At 47.8% G+C, this 17,909-nt stretch overlaps 2 protein-coding genes across 9 annotated transcripts in view; one reads left to right on the forward strand and one right to left on the reverse strand.

The window, feature by feature from the left end:
* clcn3 (chloride channel 3) overlaps window positions 1-9,948 on the forward strand; it is a 28,174-nt gene extending 18,226 nt beyond the window's left edge. For 3 of the 6 annotated variants that reach the window (XM_076972017.1, XM_076972021.1, XM_076972018.1), the window contains 8 exons: window positions 30-110; window positions 265-517; window positions 788-1,077; window positions 1,185-1,371; window positions 1,880-2,278; window positions 3,871-4,087; window positions 5,405-5,480; window positions 7,528-9,948. In XM_076972017.1, coding sequence (XP_076828132.1) covers window positions 30-110; window positions 265-517; window positions 788-1,077; window positions 1,185-1,371; window positions 1,880-2,278; window positions 3,871-4,087; window positions 5,405-5,480; window positions 7,528-7,695 — 1,671 coding nt within the window. In that variant the 3' untranslated portion in view covers window positions 7,696-9,948. Of the gene's footprint in view, window positions 1-29; window positions 111-264; window positions 518-787; window positions 1,078-1,184; window positions 1,372-1,879; window positions 2,279-3,870; window positions 4,088-5,404; window positions 5,481-5,945; window positions 6,931-7,527 lie in introns of those variants that run through there. The other 3 variants (XM_076972020.1, XM_076972022.1, XM_076972019.1) reach the window with 2 other exon arrangements.
* Window positions 9,949-12,777: 2,829 nt separating this feature from the next.
* On the reverse strand, window positions 12,778-17,712 carry mfap3l (microfibril associated protein 3 like). 3 transcript variants are annotated; one of them, XM_076972027.1, is made up of 4 exons: window positions 16,928-16,998; window positions 16,762-16,840; window positions 16,159-16,588; window positions 12,778-14,793 (listed from the first exon to the last, which is right to left on the reverse strand). In XM_076972027.1, exons 3-4 carry the CDS (start codon window positions 16,433-16,435, stop codon window positions 13,901-13,903), a joined length of 1,170 nt encoding a protein of 389 aa, XP_076828142.1. In that variant the 5' UTR covers window positions 16,436-16,588; window positions 16,762-16,840; window positions 16,928-16,998; the 3' UTR covers window positions 12,778-13,900. The 3 variants fall into 3 exon arrangements, with proteins under 3 accessions (XP_076828142.1, XP_076828140.1, XP_076828141.1); XM_076972025.1 differs by lacking the exons at window positions 16,762-16,840; window positions 16,928-16,998 and adding an exon at window positions 17,512-17,712; XM_076972026.1 differs by lacking the exons at window positions 16,762-16,840; window positions 16,928-16,998 and adding an exon at window positions 17,512-17,712 and having other exon boundaries at window positions 16,159-16,591.
* Window positions 17,713-17,909: the final 197 nt, after the last annotated feature.

Raw genomic sequence — 17,909 nt, forward strand, 5'->3', positions numbered from 1 at the left:
TGTGTGTGTGTGTGTGTGTGTGTGTGCAGGTGCTGTCTGCAGCGTCAGCTGCAGGTGTGTCTGTGGCGTTCGGCGCTCCTATAGGAGGTGTTTTGTTCAGCCTGGAGGAGGTAAGTCTGCCCTCTGCTGGGGGACGTGGGCATTAATCACACATGAGCGCCTCACGAACAACGTCCCCCCCCCCCCCCCCCCTCTCTCTCTCTCTCTCTCTCTCTCTCTCTCTCTCCCCCCCCCTCTCTCTCTCTCTCTCCCTCCCTCTCTCAGGTGAGTTATTACTTCCCGCTCAAGACGCTGTGGCGGTCCTTCTTCGCCGCCCTGGTGGCCGCGTTTGTCCTGCGCTCCATCAACCCGTTTGGGAACAGCCGGCTGGTGCTGTTCTACGTGGAGTACCACACGCCGTGGTACCTGTTCGAGCTGGTGCCCTTCATCCTGCTGGGCGTGTTCGGAGGGCTGTGGGGGGCGTTCTTCATCCGGGCCAACATCGCCTGGTGCCGCAGACGCAAGTCCACGCGCTTCGGTGAGTGGGAGGGGCTTCGGTGAGGGTGGGAGGGGCTTCGGTGAGGGTGGGTGGTGCTTCGATGAGGGTGAGAGGGACAGGATGGTGGGAGGGGCTTCGGTGAGGCTGGGTGGTGCTTCGGTGAGTATGGGAGGGGCTTCGGTGAGTATGGGAGGGACAGGAAGGTGGGAGGGGCCTTGGTGAGGGTAGGAGGGGCAGGAGGGTAGAGTGTGGGCGTTGCCCTCAGTCCAAAGGAACGGTTCTGCTCATTGCGTCCCTCTGGTCCCTCAGGTAAATACCCGGTGCTGGAGGTGATCACTGTGGCGGCCATCACGGCCCTGGTGGCGTTCCCGAACCCGTACACGCGCCAGAACACCAGCGAGCTGATCAAGGAGCTGTTCACAGACTGCGGGCCGCTGGAGTCATCGCAGCTGTGCCAGTACCGCAGCCAGATGAACGGCAGCCAGGCGTACCCGTCGGGCTCGGACGCCGCCACGCCCGGGGTCTACTCCGCCATGTGGCAGCTCAGCCTGGCGCTGGTCTTCAAGATCATCATGACCATCTTCACCTTCGGCTTGAAGGTGGGTGCGGCCCCGGCCCTCTCCCCGCCTCCGATTGGCCGCGGCGCCGCCTCTCCCCGTCTCTGATTGGCCGCGCCTCTTGAGCTGGTTGTCCCTGTGCGTGGCAGGTTCCGTCGGGCCTGTTCATCCCCAGCATGGCGATCGGCGCCATCGCGGGCCGTATTGTGGGCATCGCCGTGGAGCAGCTGGCCTACTACCACCACGACTGGTTCCTGTTTAAGGAGTGGTGTGAGGTGGGCGCCGACTGCATCACCCCGGGGCTCTACGCCATGGTGGGTGCTGCAGCCTGCCTGGGTGAGTCTGTGTGTGTGTGTGTGTGTGTATCTTTGTGTGTGTATCTTTGTGTGTGTATCTTTGTGTGTGAATCTTTGTGTGTGAATCTTTGTGTCTGTGTGTGTGAATCTTTGTGTGTGAATCTTTGTGTGTGTGTGTGTGTGTGTGTGTGTGTGTGTGTGTGTGTGTGTGTGTGAATCTTTGTGTGTGTGTGTCTGTGTGTGAATCTTTGTGTGTGTGTGTCTGTGTGTGAATCTTTGTGTGTGTGTGTCTGTGTGTGAATCTTTGTGTCTGTGTGTGTGTGTGTGTGAATCTGTGTGTGTGTGTGTGTGTGTGAATTTGTGTGTGTGTGTGTGTGAATCTTTGTGTGTGAATCTTTGTGTGTGAATCTTTGTGTGTGAATCTTTGTGTGTGAATCTTTGTGTCTGTGTGTGTGTGTGTGTGTGTGTGTGTGTGTGTGAATCTTTGTGTCTGTGTGTGTGTCTGTCTGTGTGTGCTGTCCCTCTAAACGACCCGTCCTGCCTCTCAGGTGGCGTCACTCGCATGACCGTGTCTCTGGTGGTCATCGTGTTCGAGCTGACCGGCGGTCTGGAGTACATCGTGCCCCTCATGGCGGCGGTGATGACCAGCAAGTGGGTGGGCGATGCGTTTGGGCGGGAGGGCATCTATGAGGCGCACATCCGCCTCAACGGATACCCCTTCCTGGACGCCAAGGAGGAGTTCACACACGTGACGCTGGCCCGCGAGGTGATGCGTCCACGACGGAGCGACCCGCCCCTGGCCGTGCTCACGCAGGACGACCTCACGCTGGCCGAGCTGCAGGCCGTCATCAGCCAGACCAGCTACAACGGCTTCCCCGTCATCGTCTCCAAGGAGTCCCAGAGACTGGTGGGATTCGCCCTGCGCAGAGACATCACCATCGCCATAGGTGAGACACTCCCAGAGATCACCATCACTATAGGTGAGACACTCCCAGAGATCACCATCACTATAGGTGAGACACTCCCAGAGATCACCATCACTATAGGTGAGACACTCCCAGAGATCACCATCACACTATAGGTGAGACACTCCCAGAGATCACCATCACTATAGGTGAGACAAACAGAGACATCACCATCACTATAGGTGAGACAAACAGAGACCTCACCATCGCCATAGGTGAGACAAACAGAGACATCACCATCGCCATAGGTGAGACACTCCCAGAGATCACCATCACTATAGGTGAGACACTCCCAGAGATCACCATCACTATAGGTGAGACACTCCCAGAGATCACCATCACTATAGGTGAGACACTCCCAGAGATCACCATCACACTATAGGTGAGACACTCCCAGAGATCACCATCACTATAGGTGAGACAAACAGAGACATCACCATCACTATAGGTGAGACAAACAGAGACCTCACCATCGCCATAGGTGAGACAAACAGAGACATCACCATCGCCATAGGTGAGACACTCCCAGAGATCACCATCACTATAGGTGAGACACTCCCAGAGATCACCATCACTATAGGTGAGACACTCCCAGAGATCACCATCACTATAGGTGAGACACTCCCAGAGATCACCATCACTATAGGTGAGACAAACAGAAGCATCACCATCACTATAGGTGAGACAAACAGAGACATCCCAGAGATCACCATCACTATAGGTGAGACAGAGACATCACCATCACTATAGGTGAGACAGAGACATCACCATCACTATAGGTGAGACAGAGACATCACCATCACTATAGGTGAGACAAACAGAGACATCACCATCACTATAGGTGAGACAAACGGAGACATCACCATCACTATAGGTGAGACAAACAGAGACATCACCATCACTATAGGTGAGACAGAGACATCACCATCACTATAGGTGAGACAGAGACATCACCATCACTATAGGTGAGACAGAGACATCACCATCACTATAGGTGAGACAAACAGAGACATCACCATCACTATAGGTGAGACAAACAGAGACATCACCATCACTATAGGTGAGACAAACACAGACATCACCATCACTATAGGTGAGACAAACACAGACATCACCATCACTATAGGTGAGACAAACAGAGACCATCAGCCATCACGAGACACACACCGATATCACCATATAGGTAAGACGCATGAGCACAGGGGCATTTTAAGATGAGTGAAGGTTTCTACAAAAATGTCCAAGATCTTTGAACAAATGTCGCCCTCTGCTGGCTGTAACCAGAAAGGTTACAACTGCAGCATTACAGCTTTTGTAATGTAATTACAATATGTCTGCATGTCCTGAATATTACAACCACATTATTAATGAATTAGTTTAAATGATGTATGGACCTCTTAAGATTCATAGTCCATTAACACTGAAGTAATGTAACGTAGTTTATATTGAGCATGTTTTAGCGTGTGAAGTAAGCAGTCCTGTGTCACTACACACCGCGGACTCAGACCAGAGATCTGAGCTCGGTGCCGTGACTGACGAGCCCTTCTTCTCACCGTCTTCTCACCGTCCTCCAGAGAACGCGCGGCGGAAGCAGGAGGGCATCGTGCTGGCGTCCCGCGTTTACTTCACCCAACACGCGCCCACGCTGCCCGCCGACAGCCCACGCCCCCTCAAACTACGCAGCATCCTGGACATGAGTCCCTTCACCGTCACCGACCACACGCCCATGGAGATCGTGGTGGACATCTTCCGCAAACTGGGCCTGCGCCAGTGCCTGGTCACCCACAACGGGTCAGTCACCGCGGGGGAGGGGGCGATAAGACCTGGGGCCCGGGTGGGTCAACACGGGGCCCTTTAAAGGGCCGAGGCCCCCGGGTCTGGCACAGTGAGAGGGAACAAAGCAAACAGGTCTTCCGGTTTGGTTTGTAAATTAAAGTGCCCTTTTCTGGGGGGGAATATAATGTTTTAATATCTTTTCTCATAATATTTCAGGAGTATGAGACCTGGTATACGAGAGAGAGGGTGTGTTGAGAGTGGGTTTGTTCACAGGTGTTTGCAGGCCTGTCCAGACTGGACTACACTCTGGCGCTCAGGCAGCGTGCGTGCGTGTGTGTGTGTGTGTGTGTGTGTGAAACTAGTTTGGGTTCATTTGTTAAAGACTCCTTTTAGAAAGAGAGACGTAGGCTGTGCACTTCCCCTTTTCATAGCTACTAACACACATGTAACCCATCAACACACACACACACACACACACACACACACACACACACACACACGTGCGTACATCATGTATCTGCTGACGGGTTTACCACTATATTGGGTGTCAAAACTAGACCTAGTCACAACTTGGTTTTCACTGCTGCTGTACAGTCTGTACACATACACACACACACACACACCACAGAGTCACTGATAAGGTTTCTGCAAAGCTTTCTCATGTCATTCAGTGATGTGACTGCCTCTTTCAGAATCTGATATGACTGCCTTGTTCAGAAGGTTTTAAGAGTCATTGCTAGCATGCTGGTGTCCTCTGAAGGAGAGACGTGAGCACTGCTGAGAGCTGGAGGGCTTCTGCTCACAGTGACGCTACTTGTGCCAGCACAAGTCTGGCAGCGTTCCACTGCCTTTCCTCACTCCAGTGGGGCCCTGCGTCTTACAGCACCACCCTGTGTGCAGTTTTGGTACTGCAGATCAAAGAAGCTCTGGGGAAAGCTAAAGCTAATTTTCAAACGTCAGATCAGTTTGCCACTTGTTGAAAATATTCAGCCTGTTATTATACAGAAGAGCATTTTATTTAGCATAATACCTCATTAGGCATGACTTTAATTTTCCATTCAGAAATATATTTTAAGTCACATTAAAGTAATGGAGAATTAAAGTAACAGAGTGACATTTTTATTCATTTTAGCTGTTACATTAATTTATCTACTATTTTGAGTTGTGGTTATTTTGCTATGTATGGAGATTATTTGCTATGTTGTGCTGTTTATTTCTGTTGGTTCTGGTGTTTTTTGAGTTTGTGCGAGTGGGTTTTTGTCTTTTTTTTTTCTTTTTCTTCCTTTTTCGGTGTGTGTTGCTTAGTGACGGTCACCACGGTGTGTGTTGCAGGATTGTATTGGGCATCATCACTAAGAAGAATATTTTAGAGCATCTGGAGGAGCTCAAGCAGCACACGGAGCCCCTGGTGATTAGCCCCACCCATACCACGCCCACTTTACGTTTTAGGCCCCGCCTCTTAGGAGGGACGCATGAAACTTGAGTGAAAATAACCAAAAAGGCAAAAGCTTGTGGGCGGTTCCCAGGAAGTATCCCTCTCCTGCTGCTGACATCGATGTGGCAAACCTTCATATCACTCGTGTGTCAGTTCAGTGTCCCATAGAAACATTTTGATAGTTTGCGTTAAATGTTGTGGAACCATCAAATAATTAAGTTCACTTTACCTATCAAGCATACTTTTAGAGTATTTGGTATTTGGTTGTATCTAATCTCAGATCTGATAAGCCCTTCAGTGTAAAACATGAACACAACAGCCAATGAGAGCCCAGGATTCTGCTGCAGGTCTGCCCTCTCTGTGACCTTTGCACTTTAACCTTCTAAATTTGTTGTCTTGTTTTTGGTTTTGTTTCTAAATTACTCCTGGAGGGGTTAGGGCAGGGGTCTGCGTCCAGTTGGCAACAGATCGATGACCTCCGACCACAGTCCTAGCTCCGCCTCCTAAAAGATTGGCGGGTAACAGCTGTGTGTAGCTCAGCCTCCTTTTTAACCCGTTTACTTTTACCTGTCCGATTCTTTCTTTACCTTGTTAGACCCCACACAGTAGCTGCCATATTAAGGGCTGTGTGATTGTCATTGGTGATTTGCTGTGTAGGAAGAGTTAATGGTAGTGAAACTCCTCCCCCCCGTCCCTCCTCCTCCCTGAAGTGCCTCCTGTCTGTACGTTCCGATTGTGCCACGTTTCACGAGCGTTTCACGAGTGTTTCATGCCTCCTGCTCTGTGTCTACTGATCCCTCCTCACACGCTGTCCCCCGTCGTGCAGAGCTGCCTCTCATTTCCTGTCTGCTTTCCAAACTGTCGCACGAGTTTTCACACTGGAAGAGAATCAGCTACTTTGTCTATTGGCTACTGTGCCAGTCGTTAGCTGCTCACACACTCGTGCACTGAGGGCCAGGTTTGCTGAAGCTGTTCGCTCATGTAGCATATACAGGTCCGTCTGCCAGACCCACGGAGCCAGTGATTGGTCCACAGTTTTGACACGTCTGCCGTGTATTGACAGGCGCAGCTTGCTTCAGTAAACGTGGCCCTATCTGTCCGAACCAGGAGGCTTTTTGGATTCAGACGATTCGGTGTCAGAAACGGTTCTGCCTCTCACAGTGCTTGGCTGCACACTGTTCCCCGTTACACTTCCACACGGACGAGCGTGGACCCGTATTCGCAGTGACATTCAACAGCACATGTGCTTTCATGCCCGTTTTGGCACTAGTGAGGCCTCCGACCCGCGAGGCTTCGTTTGGCCGGCGTCAACCGAACACGCCCAATCCACGCTGCCGTGGTGCGCTCCCTCGCAAATCACGCCAAACGTGAAGCTTTACATGTGCTTTTGAGTTTTGCTCCGGGCGAGGCCTGGCATTGGGGGGGGGGGGGGGGGGGGGGGGGGTGTGTGTGTGGGGGTGTGTGTGTGTGTGTGTGTGTGCACAAGTTTTTTAGGCTGAGAATCATACGAGTCAGCAGTTAGTTGGGCGTGTGTGCGTGTGCGTGTGTGTGTGTGTGTGTGTGCGCGCGCCATACGAGTCAGCAGTTAGTTGGGCGTGTGTGTGTGTGTGTGTGTGTGTGTGTGTGTGTGTGTGTGTGTGTGTTCTCCTCATGTTCTGTTCTGTCCTCACTAGCCGTCTAGGTGCTGCAGGTCTCTGATCGGCACTCTTTCATGTCCCTGTCACAGTCTACCCCTCTCTGCCTCCCTCTCTCTCTCTCTCTCCCTCTCTGTACGTCCACATAAGTGGATGCTGGTGTCTTTTGTTGGCAGTATATTACCTGTTCCTCACGTGAGGCAGCAGAATGAGGAGAAACTGAACATGTCTGCACTGCAGAGTAAAGCTGTACCACAGTACTAGTCTTGTTTAATTTGACTTCTCTGCCAACATAAAGACACCCCCCCCCCCTCGTCCCCCGTAGCTGCCGCAGCGGGTCAGGAACAGCTGACCGAGCCTCTCATCTCCTCCTTCTCTCTCCACAGGCGTCTCCTTGGTATCATCACAAAAAAAGACATCCTTCGTCATATGGCCCAGATGGCAAACCAAGACCCCGCGTCAATAATGTTCAACTAGTGCCCTCCCTGAATGGATGTGAGGAAGAGGAGGAGAGTGAAGAGGAGGTGCGCTTGCTGGACCACACGTCCCACTGACCATCTGGCCCTTGTTGTGTCCCTCCCCTCCCCAGGCCATGGCGTTCGAGTGGCCAGTGGCAGCCTGGTGGAAATCTCTGGCTCTCTGGACAGGCCTCCTGTAAGGGAAGGGACTTCCCTGGAGGAGCTTGGCTGCAGGAAGGAGCTCGGGGATCGGGCAGAGCTCCAGCCCTGCCTGCCCCCTGTTTTACAGACCTCCACATGCTAACATGCTAATGCTAACGAAGGCATGTGCCTATGCCGGCCACACTAATGGCCTCCAAACACCTTCGGCAAGTCCCACCTGGTCTGAGCCAATGGCCTTCCTGCCCAAGAGGGCACGCTACTGGAGGTGAAAGGTCAAGATGATCCGCTCCATCGCGAGGAGGGACCTTCACTGACCCCGAGTTACCTACTGCTGTGACCCCTGCTATTCTGCCACTGAACTCTACAACCATTGTTTACCAGAAACCTGTGTGAGACGGGGAGAGTGCAAGAAAGTGTGTGCGTGTGCGTGTGCGTGTGTGTGTGTGTGTGTGTGTGTGTGTGTGTGTGTGTGTGTGTGTGTGTGTGTGTGTGTGTGTGTGTATGAGCCTGACCGGCAGTGATTTGTGTGAATGAGTACGATGAGAAATGACCTATCATCAAGTATTTAATATTGTGAGATGATCAAATGTACAGGAGAGATCAGTGCTGCCCAGTGAGGTGCCGCCCATCCTGGACCTCTTCCCTTTGCTTGGCTGTTTTCTGAACCCTCTCCACTCTTGGACTGCGGGGCAGGGTCAGGCTCGCTGTGTCCTGGCTTCTGCGTCCACACCACGGTTCAGTGTGGATTTCCTTACTTACTTTTTGTTACTGGAAATAGAGAAAAAAAAACTTCCTAACTTTTCTTTTCAAGCTAGTATTATTGCTACTACCTTTTTGAGATGTATTGATCATGTAATTCACCAAGTCCTTGCGTTTTAGAAGAAAATATGACTAACACTGCATTTGTTTTGAAGGTCCTACTATGTAACGGTCGATGTGTGCTCTTCATAAATCATTTCCAGTGTCATACAGGAGCCATCACCCAGCATGCTCTGCCAGAGGTCGTTTGGTCATGTGATCAGAGACTCCAGCATGGTTTGGTAAGGGCTGTGGAACGTGGAGGGCCTTCCTCACACGAGATGGTCGCGTTCTTGCGCTTTAATGTCTAGAGCATCATCGTGTCTTTGGTCATACACGTAGGACCTTTGCGGTTGATAACGAACAGACGTATCTATCTTGCTGCACTCTTTGGATGTCTTGCGCACGCTTCCTCTAATCGTTTTTGCGGCCAGTAAAATCGTCCTGTGCGTTGAACTGAATCCTCTCGTGGTAGATCTCGAATCATAAAATGTTTTTGAAAGCTAAAACAGCCCTCAAATATGTCATTTCATTACAACCGTCTCCAATGGCAAACGTGTGAGGATTTGAGGGGTACTGAGAAGGTAGTGATGAGACTTTTTTTTTTAATTATTATTTTAAGCTTATTTGCATCCAAAAGAGATGCTAATTTTCACTCAAAAGATTGTTTGGCAAAATAACATCAAGTAAAGTAATACGTGGATACGTTGGACTTTAGAAGCAGATGTGTGTGACGTTCTTTTCACGTTTTCTCCCACCGCCTGAATTTGCTCATTGGCTCAAGTAGGTCAGCAGAGGTGAGAAGGTTGGCCGGCAGTGGACCTGTGGCAGGGCGGCTCCTCGTGGCCGTTGAAGGCCCACACACACGCTGTGTGTGGCACAGCTTAAACGCAGCCACACACTCACAACCCCCCACTGACAGCAACGTGAAAACGGTCCCGGTGTGGGGGGAGAACCAGGAAGCGTGTGGACGGAAGCGATCGTGCGATCGGGCGTGTGTCCTGCATTGCTGCTGTTTCCTGTTTTGTTCTCCAGTTTTATACACTCATTTACCATTTTGGAAGCACCTGTTTCCCAGAAAAAAAAAATGTTGCCTCGTCTAAAACGGACCAGTGCGGTTCCCTGTGTCTACTTGCCTTGTTTCTGTAATGACCTTCACTAGAGCCTTAGCCAAGTAAGGCTTAGAAAGGAGGTGGGAGGAGCCTCACATCTCATTTGCATTTGGTGTTTGTCAATAAGTGAACAACAACAAAAAAAGGTTTTGTCTTCAATATGTTCCTCCAGTTTTTATTTATAGTGCTAGACTTGTACATTAATGTAAATTTACTACATATGATTGTTTGACTGTACATTTGAAACAAATATGTAAAATTAAATTGTTTAAAATTACGTTTATGGCATATTCTTTGTGAAAATTTAAGAGCACTGAGGTGTGCTTATGTTGACTTTACAAAAGGTCACTTGTCATGGAGACGTCTTGGTAGGGCTACAGGACCTCCGATACCATCGCCACTTCAAAAGAGTATCGCCAATTCAGGATGTGGTAAAAACCGTAAAATAACTTGGATGTCATTACATGCATGTGTGTTTGTTTGTGGTACCATATGTCTTTCACACCCCAGTTCCATATTCTTCTGGGCATGTGAATAGCAAGGAGCCCACCGTCTTACCAGTGGGGCACCAGACTTAAATATATACAATATGTGCTTGGATGACATATACCCACATGGTACAGCTGTATGGTCTCTCTGTAGGGTAAACAAGTTACAGGACATGAGCCCTGTTGCCACATTGGAGCACAGGGTTTACACCCCTCCGTGATCTTGATGAACGGAGGTGTGATGCACATGGAGTGTTCAAGGGTCTACTGGACGCCTACTGGGAATATTTTAATCTGTGGACCCTTGGCTGCCTACCTAACACTGCCCCCTTACACCCAGTCATACTCCACCACCTCACAGAACAGGCTTGGCCAACATCGGAAGCAGTCTTTAACAATTCAGCATTGAAGAAAACCCTGGCAACTGGAGACCTGTCTACCTGTGAAGAGGTAAGGGACCTCCTGGTCTAAGGACTGCTCCAGCATTTAAGAATGTCTGATGGATTACACAACTGGGCTGCATGATGGCTAACATGAAATTCAAACTAGAGAATTTTTCTGTAACTACACTAAGTTTTACACAATACCGTAATTAAATGTTTTCCTATACAGTATAAACTTTAGAATTGTAATGACTGCTTAAAATCTGCAGTGATAACTTCACATAAACCACAAGTAGACTACACAACTACAATAGAATATTTGTTAAGTTTTGGGGTTTTTCGTCAAGGTCAAAAATATATGATTTTTTTTTCAGGTGCCGATACCCAAGAGCAAACGTTCAACACACTTCACACCAGCTGCACATGCCTATATGTGCTTTTAATAACTGAAGCTCCCATTTGTCCTTTAAACACACCACAGTCTAGCTCTGCTTACCTGAGTGGTTTTACCTCCATCTGTTCAGCCACACTGTGTCTCCATGTTGCAGGTTGCTGGGTTTCAGGTTTGTGGGAGCAGAAACAGCTGCCATGACCAGAAAAAGGTGCAAAGAAGTTTTTCCTGTTCCATGGATTCAGCTGTCTGTTGCTAGGTAACCAGCGGAGGTGGGATTCTGCACGCTAAGGGCCAGTCACCAGTGTTCACGATGGAAACACCCCTTCACTTCCCACACTGACTGTTCTCTCAGAAGAGAGGGCTTCTGAAATGAGCATTTAGTTTATTGCCATTAGTAAGGACGATTTGAACAGGTAAAGTTCTTATAGTTCCCATGCTTAATTTAGTGCTGCTTTCTGTGCACAGAGTGAAAATCTTCTGGCTGAGCAGTTCCCTTGTGTGAGAATGTGTTGTCTAATGCCTCTTCCAGCACTGGTTGAAAATGTGAATGTTTCATTAGGCTTGGAACCTTCCAGTATTCTCAGCAATACAGAGTTCAGTCTAACCTGATAACGAACCTTTGACCCCACTAGTCCAGTACCATGGAAATGGACTTTCAAGAGTCCCACCTCTCTCTTTCTCAGTGGAGTTCATTGACTTATTAGTGTCGGCCTGCTGAAGCAGTTGGCTTCTGTGGTTTCTCATAATGATTTCAAGCGTTGTACAACCACAAGTCATTATGGTTTTTGTGTCCTGGCTGCTGTGTTTTCTGCTGCACTGTGTAAATGTTAAATGCGCACGTGATGCCTGTCGAGTCTGTACCGACATTGTAGATACGTGGGTAGTGCCTAATTTCAGTTACAGCCAAAGTCACACGTACAGGAAGTGTTTGCTGCATTTGCAAATACAGCAGCATTTTTTAAAAATGTTGCAATAATTTCAAGTAGCGTTTTTAAGAGTGTGCGTTTGGAGGTGATGCGTGGCCTGCACATGCACTCACAAGTTAAAGGAGTTGGTGGAGACCAAGTGTTATCCAAGATCTCAGCATGGCGTCTTCACATCTCAGCTGATCTCAACGATCGACAGCTGAGTAAGTTCCACATCTCCTCAGCTACCCACCAGAAAGAGCATCCTCACTGGAAACATCTCCACACGTTATGAGATCTGCAGTACCGCAGACGGGCAAGAGTATCACGGGCTGACGAACAAACGGTCAGGTCAGCACGGCTCAGCCTGCAGGACTAGAGCAGGACGGAGCTCAGAGCACCCCACACACTCCCGCAACTACCTGTTGGCTGCAACTCCACAACCACAACTATAAATGAGGCTGTTCTTTCACCCAAGCCCTCAGAACCCATGTTCTCACCCTTCAGACCCAGCACATGGGACATTTCGATGCGTTCGTGTATGTTCTTGTTCCCTACCACCACAACCCTGCCCCATAGTTTGTGCTTATTCTGGTAAGTCCAGTTTCTCAATTTCTTTCAGTGTACCTGCTACAAATGCATGTGACAAACTTTAACCCAGACCTCAGTCACCATAAATGATAAACATATTCACTGTAAACAAAGGGTTTTAAGAAGAGAAGTCTGCTTGTGCATTTGTTGGTATAATTAGACCTAGAAAAGAATGTGATTCGAATGTTAATGAACACATTAAAACAGCAGAAAAGTTGATATCTGCAACTGTGCTAAAAGTCAAAGTCCTTTGTTCAGTGAGTCATGACGTATTACTTCTAAAGAAAACACGATTGAACCTTCACCATGCAAGGCCATTTCAGAAATAATCAAGACTCTTTAAAATCAGGTTACACAGCAGAGAGGTACTTTATTTCACTACAAAACAAAGGAGAAGTCCAGAACACCTGCCCCGAAAACAACAAAGCCTTCAAGAACACAGCTCATCATCATTCTCCTCACATCCACGAAGCTGGAGTTGTGTTTCAGGAAGGGAAGGGCTGGGGCGCTCTGGCCAAAGGGAAACACCTGTAATGATTTAAGGCTGCAGAACGCAAAACATGTTTTCAACCAATTTAGGAAGTTTTCTTTCTTCCTCATCTTCCACTTTTTAAAAATAGACACAGATTAAATCAAATAATCTAAATTGACATCGTTTTGCAACTGTAAATGTGGGGAAAATAGGCTTAAAGGAAAAACTTGCAGTAAACTATTTGCACGTTTGAAATGAAAACACAACACTAACAATAGGACTCAAAGCAAAAGCACTAATAATGACTCATTACATTATAGTGAGGACTCTAGTGGACATTTAATTAAGGACTTCAGTTCTTTCAAACTGAAGTCTGGAAAATATTCCACTGAACTTTGTCAAACTTGTTACAATTGATAAGATTGAAAAACAACTCTTCCAAGTCTTCAGAAATCAGCAACATGCAACATGCATTTAAAGAGGGCAAATATCCTAAGACAGAAGGTCAATAAGCCGGTCTTACACACACAATAATGTTCAATGACAAATGAACTTTTGATTTTCATACCTCATAAACCCCAGAGTTAAACCTTCCTTCAGTAGAACATATCTACATACATGTTAAAGACTCTATGAAGAGATGATTTTAAACCCATATCCATCAGCAATCCTAGCACCTGGTAGCCTTTATTCATTGGAGGGTCTGAGTCCAAAGCCATCAACAGCCCTAGTTTTGGTTAGTTTAATAAATACAAAATCAGTGCTTGATTGAGGTGGTTGATGTACTAGGCTGAACATTTCTCACAAAATACATTCAACATGATTTGTCGTGAGGGGAGAATGAAATAAGGTCCTCAGTGTTTTCTCAAAAGAACTAATAGTGAATAGATAATTAACAGTGAGTGATTTTCATTCAAAAACAAAGAAAAAAAAACAATGTCTTGACCTTTTTATTTGCAAATGCATAGGAAGATAATCATCCCGTTTTAAAGGATATTACACATGGCTTTCATAGATAACTTGGCTTGTTAGTAACGTTGCTCCGCCCGTCTCTCCCGCCTGCTCCTGGTCTTCCGATTCTGCTTCAAGGGGCAGCTGAGCCAGCGGAGGAGGAGAGGAGGGCATTTCAGTAAGGGGCGGAGCCTCCAAGCTGCAGGCTGCTTCAGCCAGTGGCGGGTGAATGGAAACCTGAATAGCAATCTGTTGGGGCTGGTCTTGCAACGACGCATCATCCGAATCCGTAGCGGGCGACCCGCTCCGCTCTCTTTCCCGTTCTCGCAGAATGGTGAAGACGTTGCCAGCGCCCACGGCCACCCCTCCTGCAGCTCCCCCACTGCCACAACCACCGTCATGACCTTCGGGTGCCTGCCGGACGAAGGTGTGCCTCATCTCCTCAACTCCCACGACTTCAAGGATCTCCTCCATGAAAGTACGGCAGTTCATAATGAGCGGAGGTAGGGGAATGCTACGGGCCAGTTCCTCGATGTAACGTGCAAACTCCATGGTCTTGAACTGTGTGACCTTGGCCAACTCGAGCGTTTTAGCAGATGTGATAATGGGAATGCGCTTCGCGATCTCAAAGGCCTTCTGGAGCTTCTCCGCACCTTCAGTGCGGAAAAACTCATTAATGGCCTTCTCCGTCTTTTTGAGATGGCTGCTCATCATACAAAGACGAGTTACATTCAATATCATGATGATCGTGAAAGTCACTAAACAAACAACCATGTAGTAGACGCCCATGTCACCATTTGTAAAGACCACACGGAGCGTCACTGTGCAGTTAGCTGTGCCATGAATATTGGATGCCACACAGGTATATTTGCCACGGTCAGCGAAAGTGATACTAGTGACATTGAGAACTCCATTATCCAGAGTCCACCATTTTCCATCTGTGGAAGCACAAGAGAACAATGTTTAGAGCATATTAAAAATCAGAAGCTCAATAAAAAATACCTTTATCAATATTTATGATCAGTTGTATTTCAAAGAGGGGAAACAGTGCTCCAATACTTTGGTATCCTTTTTGCCAATAACCTTTGTGAGATCAACATGGTTATCCTTTATCCAAAATTAGTAGTCTTTCTAAAGCAGAGCTTAAGCTTAGTAGTTATTGCTTGTTTAGAGGTTTCCATGAATCCATAACTCATTCCCCTCATAGTGCTGGACAGCCACTGCATTGTATTACTTACTGGCAGCAGCCTGAGTCCATTCAGCCTGACCTGTAAGCGAAAGCCTGAGCGAATGTCAATTCATTAGTGCATTACCAACTCCTGCTGAACACCAGCACGTTTAAGCTCGGCCTGTGCATGGCTGAAAAGCCTGAAGTGCTGAAACAGTCGACTCTTTCAGAGGAGCAAAGACCAAAGCACCCAATACAAGTGCTGCATTGTAAAACTCAACAGTTAGTCATTTTTGAGCATGCCTGCTGAGTACATACACCAACAAGCTACACTACCGAGCAAAAAGTACACTACTGAGAACTCCTCGTGCATAACAATGAGTGGATGAATGTGTTACCAAACTCAGGCATGTATATGTACACACACACACACACACCAAGGTTTGATATGTAAACAAGTCTGAGTTAGACTTCTGTTTCTCTGAACTAGAAGTCTGGTTTAGTGACACAAAGGGAGCTGCCATGAAGTTGTGAGGCTAATTCATGTGCACGCACTTCTTGACAATGTCAATAAAGCAAGTTCAGACTGGTTGTGGATGAAGGTTGGAAAACTGGAAAACTACCATTCAGTTGTCCAGACAATTGGGGAAAAAAAGTCATCCACAAAGTGTTAAAAACTTGCACACATCACCCAAATACTGTGACAAATAACTATTTTGAACAGCTCAGAGCTTCTTTGATCAAACCACAATTGGAGCTTTGATGTAAAGGAATTGCCTTTGGGGGCAAGTTCTTTCTAAAAAGCTCTACTTTGCAACAAGTAAGAGCATGCTGGCCATGAATCACACACAAACGTATTTACATTCCACCTGTGGACTGAATAGTTTTGAGGGTTGGCATTAGACCATCAAAGACGGCAAGCTTTGTCTTATTCTTAGAGCAAATCAGTAAGGTTATTTAACCCTGGAGACTATGCATGTGACTCTCGGGTTCTGTTTTGTTACTGAAATTGTCAGATAGTTCCTTTTTTATGCAGAATTGATAGCCAGCTTTTTGTGCAAATGCTGGTTTTGTTCTGCAGGTCTCATTTTCATATTCAGAAGAATAAAAAAGTTAAAACGCCAACTCGACTTACCACTTCTGTTGGTGTCTAAAAGGTGCCCATGTGAGTTATACCACTGAACATTAGGAAAGGGGTCGCCGGTGACGTTGCAGTCGATTAAAGCGCAGTTGCCCTCTCGGGCTATAATGTGTCGTGCTGCGGTCACCACCCCGGGCACCGTGTCTGCGTGTGCCCCGCTCCCTCCCCCGGTGCTGCCGCTCTCCGCCACGGAAAGGTTCAAGGCCCCTGCGGTGCCGAGGCTCACCAAAGACGCCACGTAAATTAAAACGTATCCGTTTACTCCTTTCATTTTCACCGGCTTTCTGTGGCGAAACCCCCCCCCCGAGAGTGACCGCTATTCCACCCGGGTCTTCATGTCAGTCTAGCGGGCTATCTGGAGGTGGTCGAGCAGACACGGTGGACACTGTTGATGTTCGCGCTCCTCCGTTCTTCAGTAGTTCCGCTGCTAAAAAAAGGGGGGGGGAGAGGAGGAGAAACACGGGATATTATCTGCTTTGTTAAAACCGCATTCGTGCCGGAGTCTGATAACGCACTCCAACCACTCCTCTTGGTCCTCACAACACACACACGGACCAAAAACGTTTATTAGGAGTCGTAATTTTAAAGATTTCCCACCGCGACGATAAAGCCGTCGACGGCCGAATGAAGTCCTAGCCGCGTTTGCTAGCTAGCCATGTTTCACAAGCGCTCGAACCTGAACGTACAAACGTGTATTATTAATCAGAATTGCGAACAACTGTGAAATTATAAGTGTATATCTGTATATATTTATACGTTATACGTTAATAAGCTGTAATATTAAATAACCAAGCAGGGTCTCCTCAGGAGTTAAAATCCGTTAACGGTGACGTCACAGAGGCAGCTCGCGAGGTTAGCCGGCTAGCTAGCTAACGGTTAACTGTCCACATCCTTGACATTTCCAGCACTTTCCCCTCAATATTACGCGAAGATACTGAGGCCAACGTAAACTGAACTAATATATATATATATATATATATATATATGGTCAAAATTCTTAAATATCTGACAAAAAATATCTTGCTCGACAGCCAACTATTAAACCTATCTAGGTTAGCTAGTCGGCTGACGACCAAAAAGCCCAGCAGGATCCGCTGGTCTAAGCCGCTGGTTTAGACACCGGTGTTTACACAGGTTTATGAAAAATAAACACCTCACACGGGGGAAAACAAGACATGTCGACTGTAGCAGACTGCGTTACCAAACATAATTAACGACCTTAGTAATATGGTTTTTTTGCTAGCTAAGGTTTAAATATAAAACAGCATTTACTGCGTAGAGAATAAGCTAGTGTTATACGCCGTCCATCGCTACAAAGCGAGGCAGAACAAAACGCGCTTCACTTACCGCATTGTTCGCCGAAATCAATATGTTTGGTTTGCGGGGCGAAGATCTGTTGAAAACAAGGCTAACCTAACTGCTCGAACCGTGTTCCGATTCACTCCTGGACCTCGCAGCCGTGCCGTGGCTGCTGGGCTGGAGGACGGTGTCTTGTGAGCATGTACCAGCTCAGGCGCCCGGTCCGCCCCCAGCTCCTGCCCCCTTCTGTCGGACTGTACCCCCCCCCCCCCCCCCCCCCAGTTGGCACGCCGAGTCTTGGTCGTGAATACAGCCTTTTATCCCTTTTTAAACTGGATTTTTTGGGGGCACTTTGTGTTTTGAATTTGCCTCTCGGTTGTATGGGTTGTTTCACTATAAATTATTTGGTAATGGCTAACTAGAATTCGTGATTTTTTTCCCCATGT

Source organism: Brachyhypopomus gauderio, chromosome 14 (assembly GCF_052324685.1).
Source record: "Brachyhypopomus gauderio isolate BG-103 chromosome 14, BGAUD_0.2, whole genome shotgun sequence".
In the NCBI taxonomy this organism is placed as follows: Eukaryota; Metazoa; Chordata; class Actinopteri; order Gymnotiformes; family Hypopomidae; genus Brachyhypopomus; species Brachyhypopomus gauderio.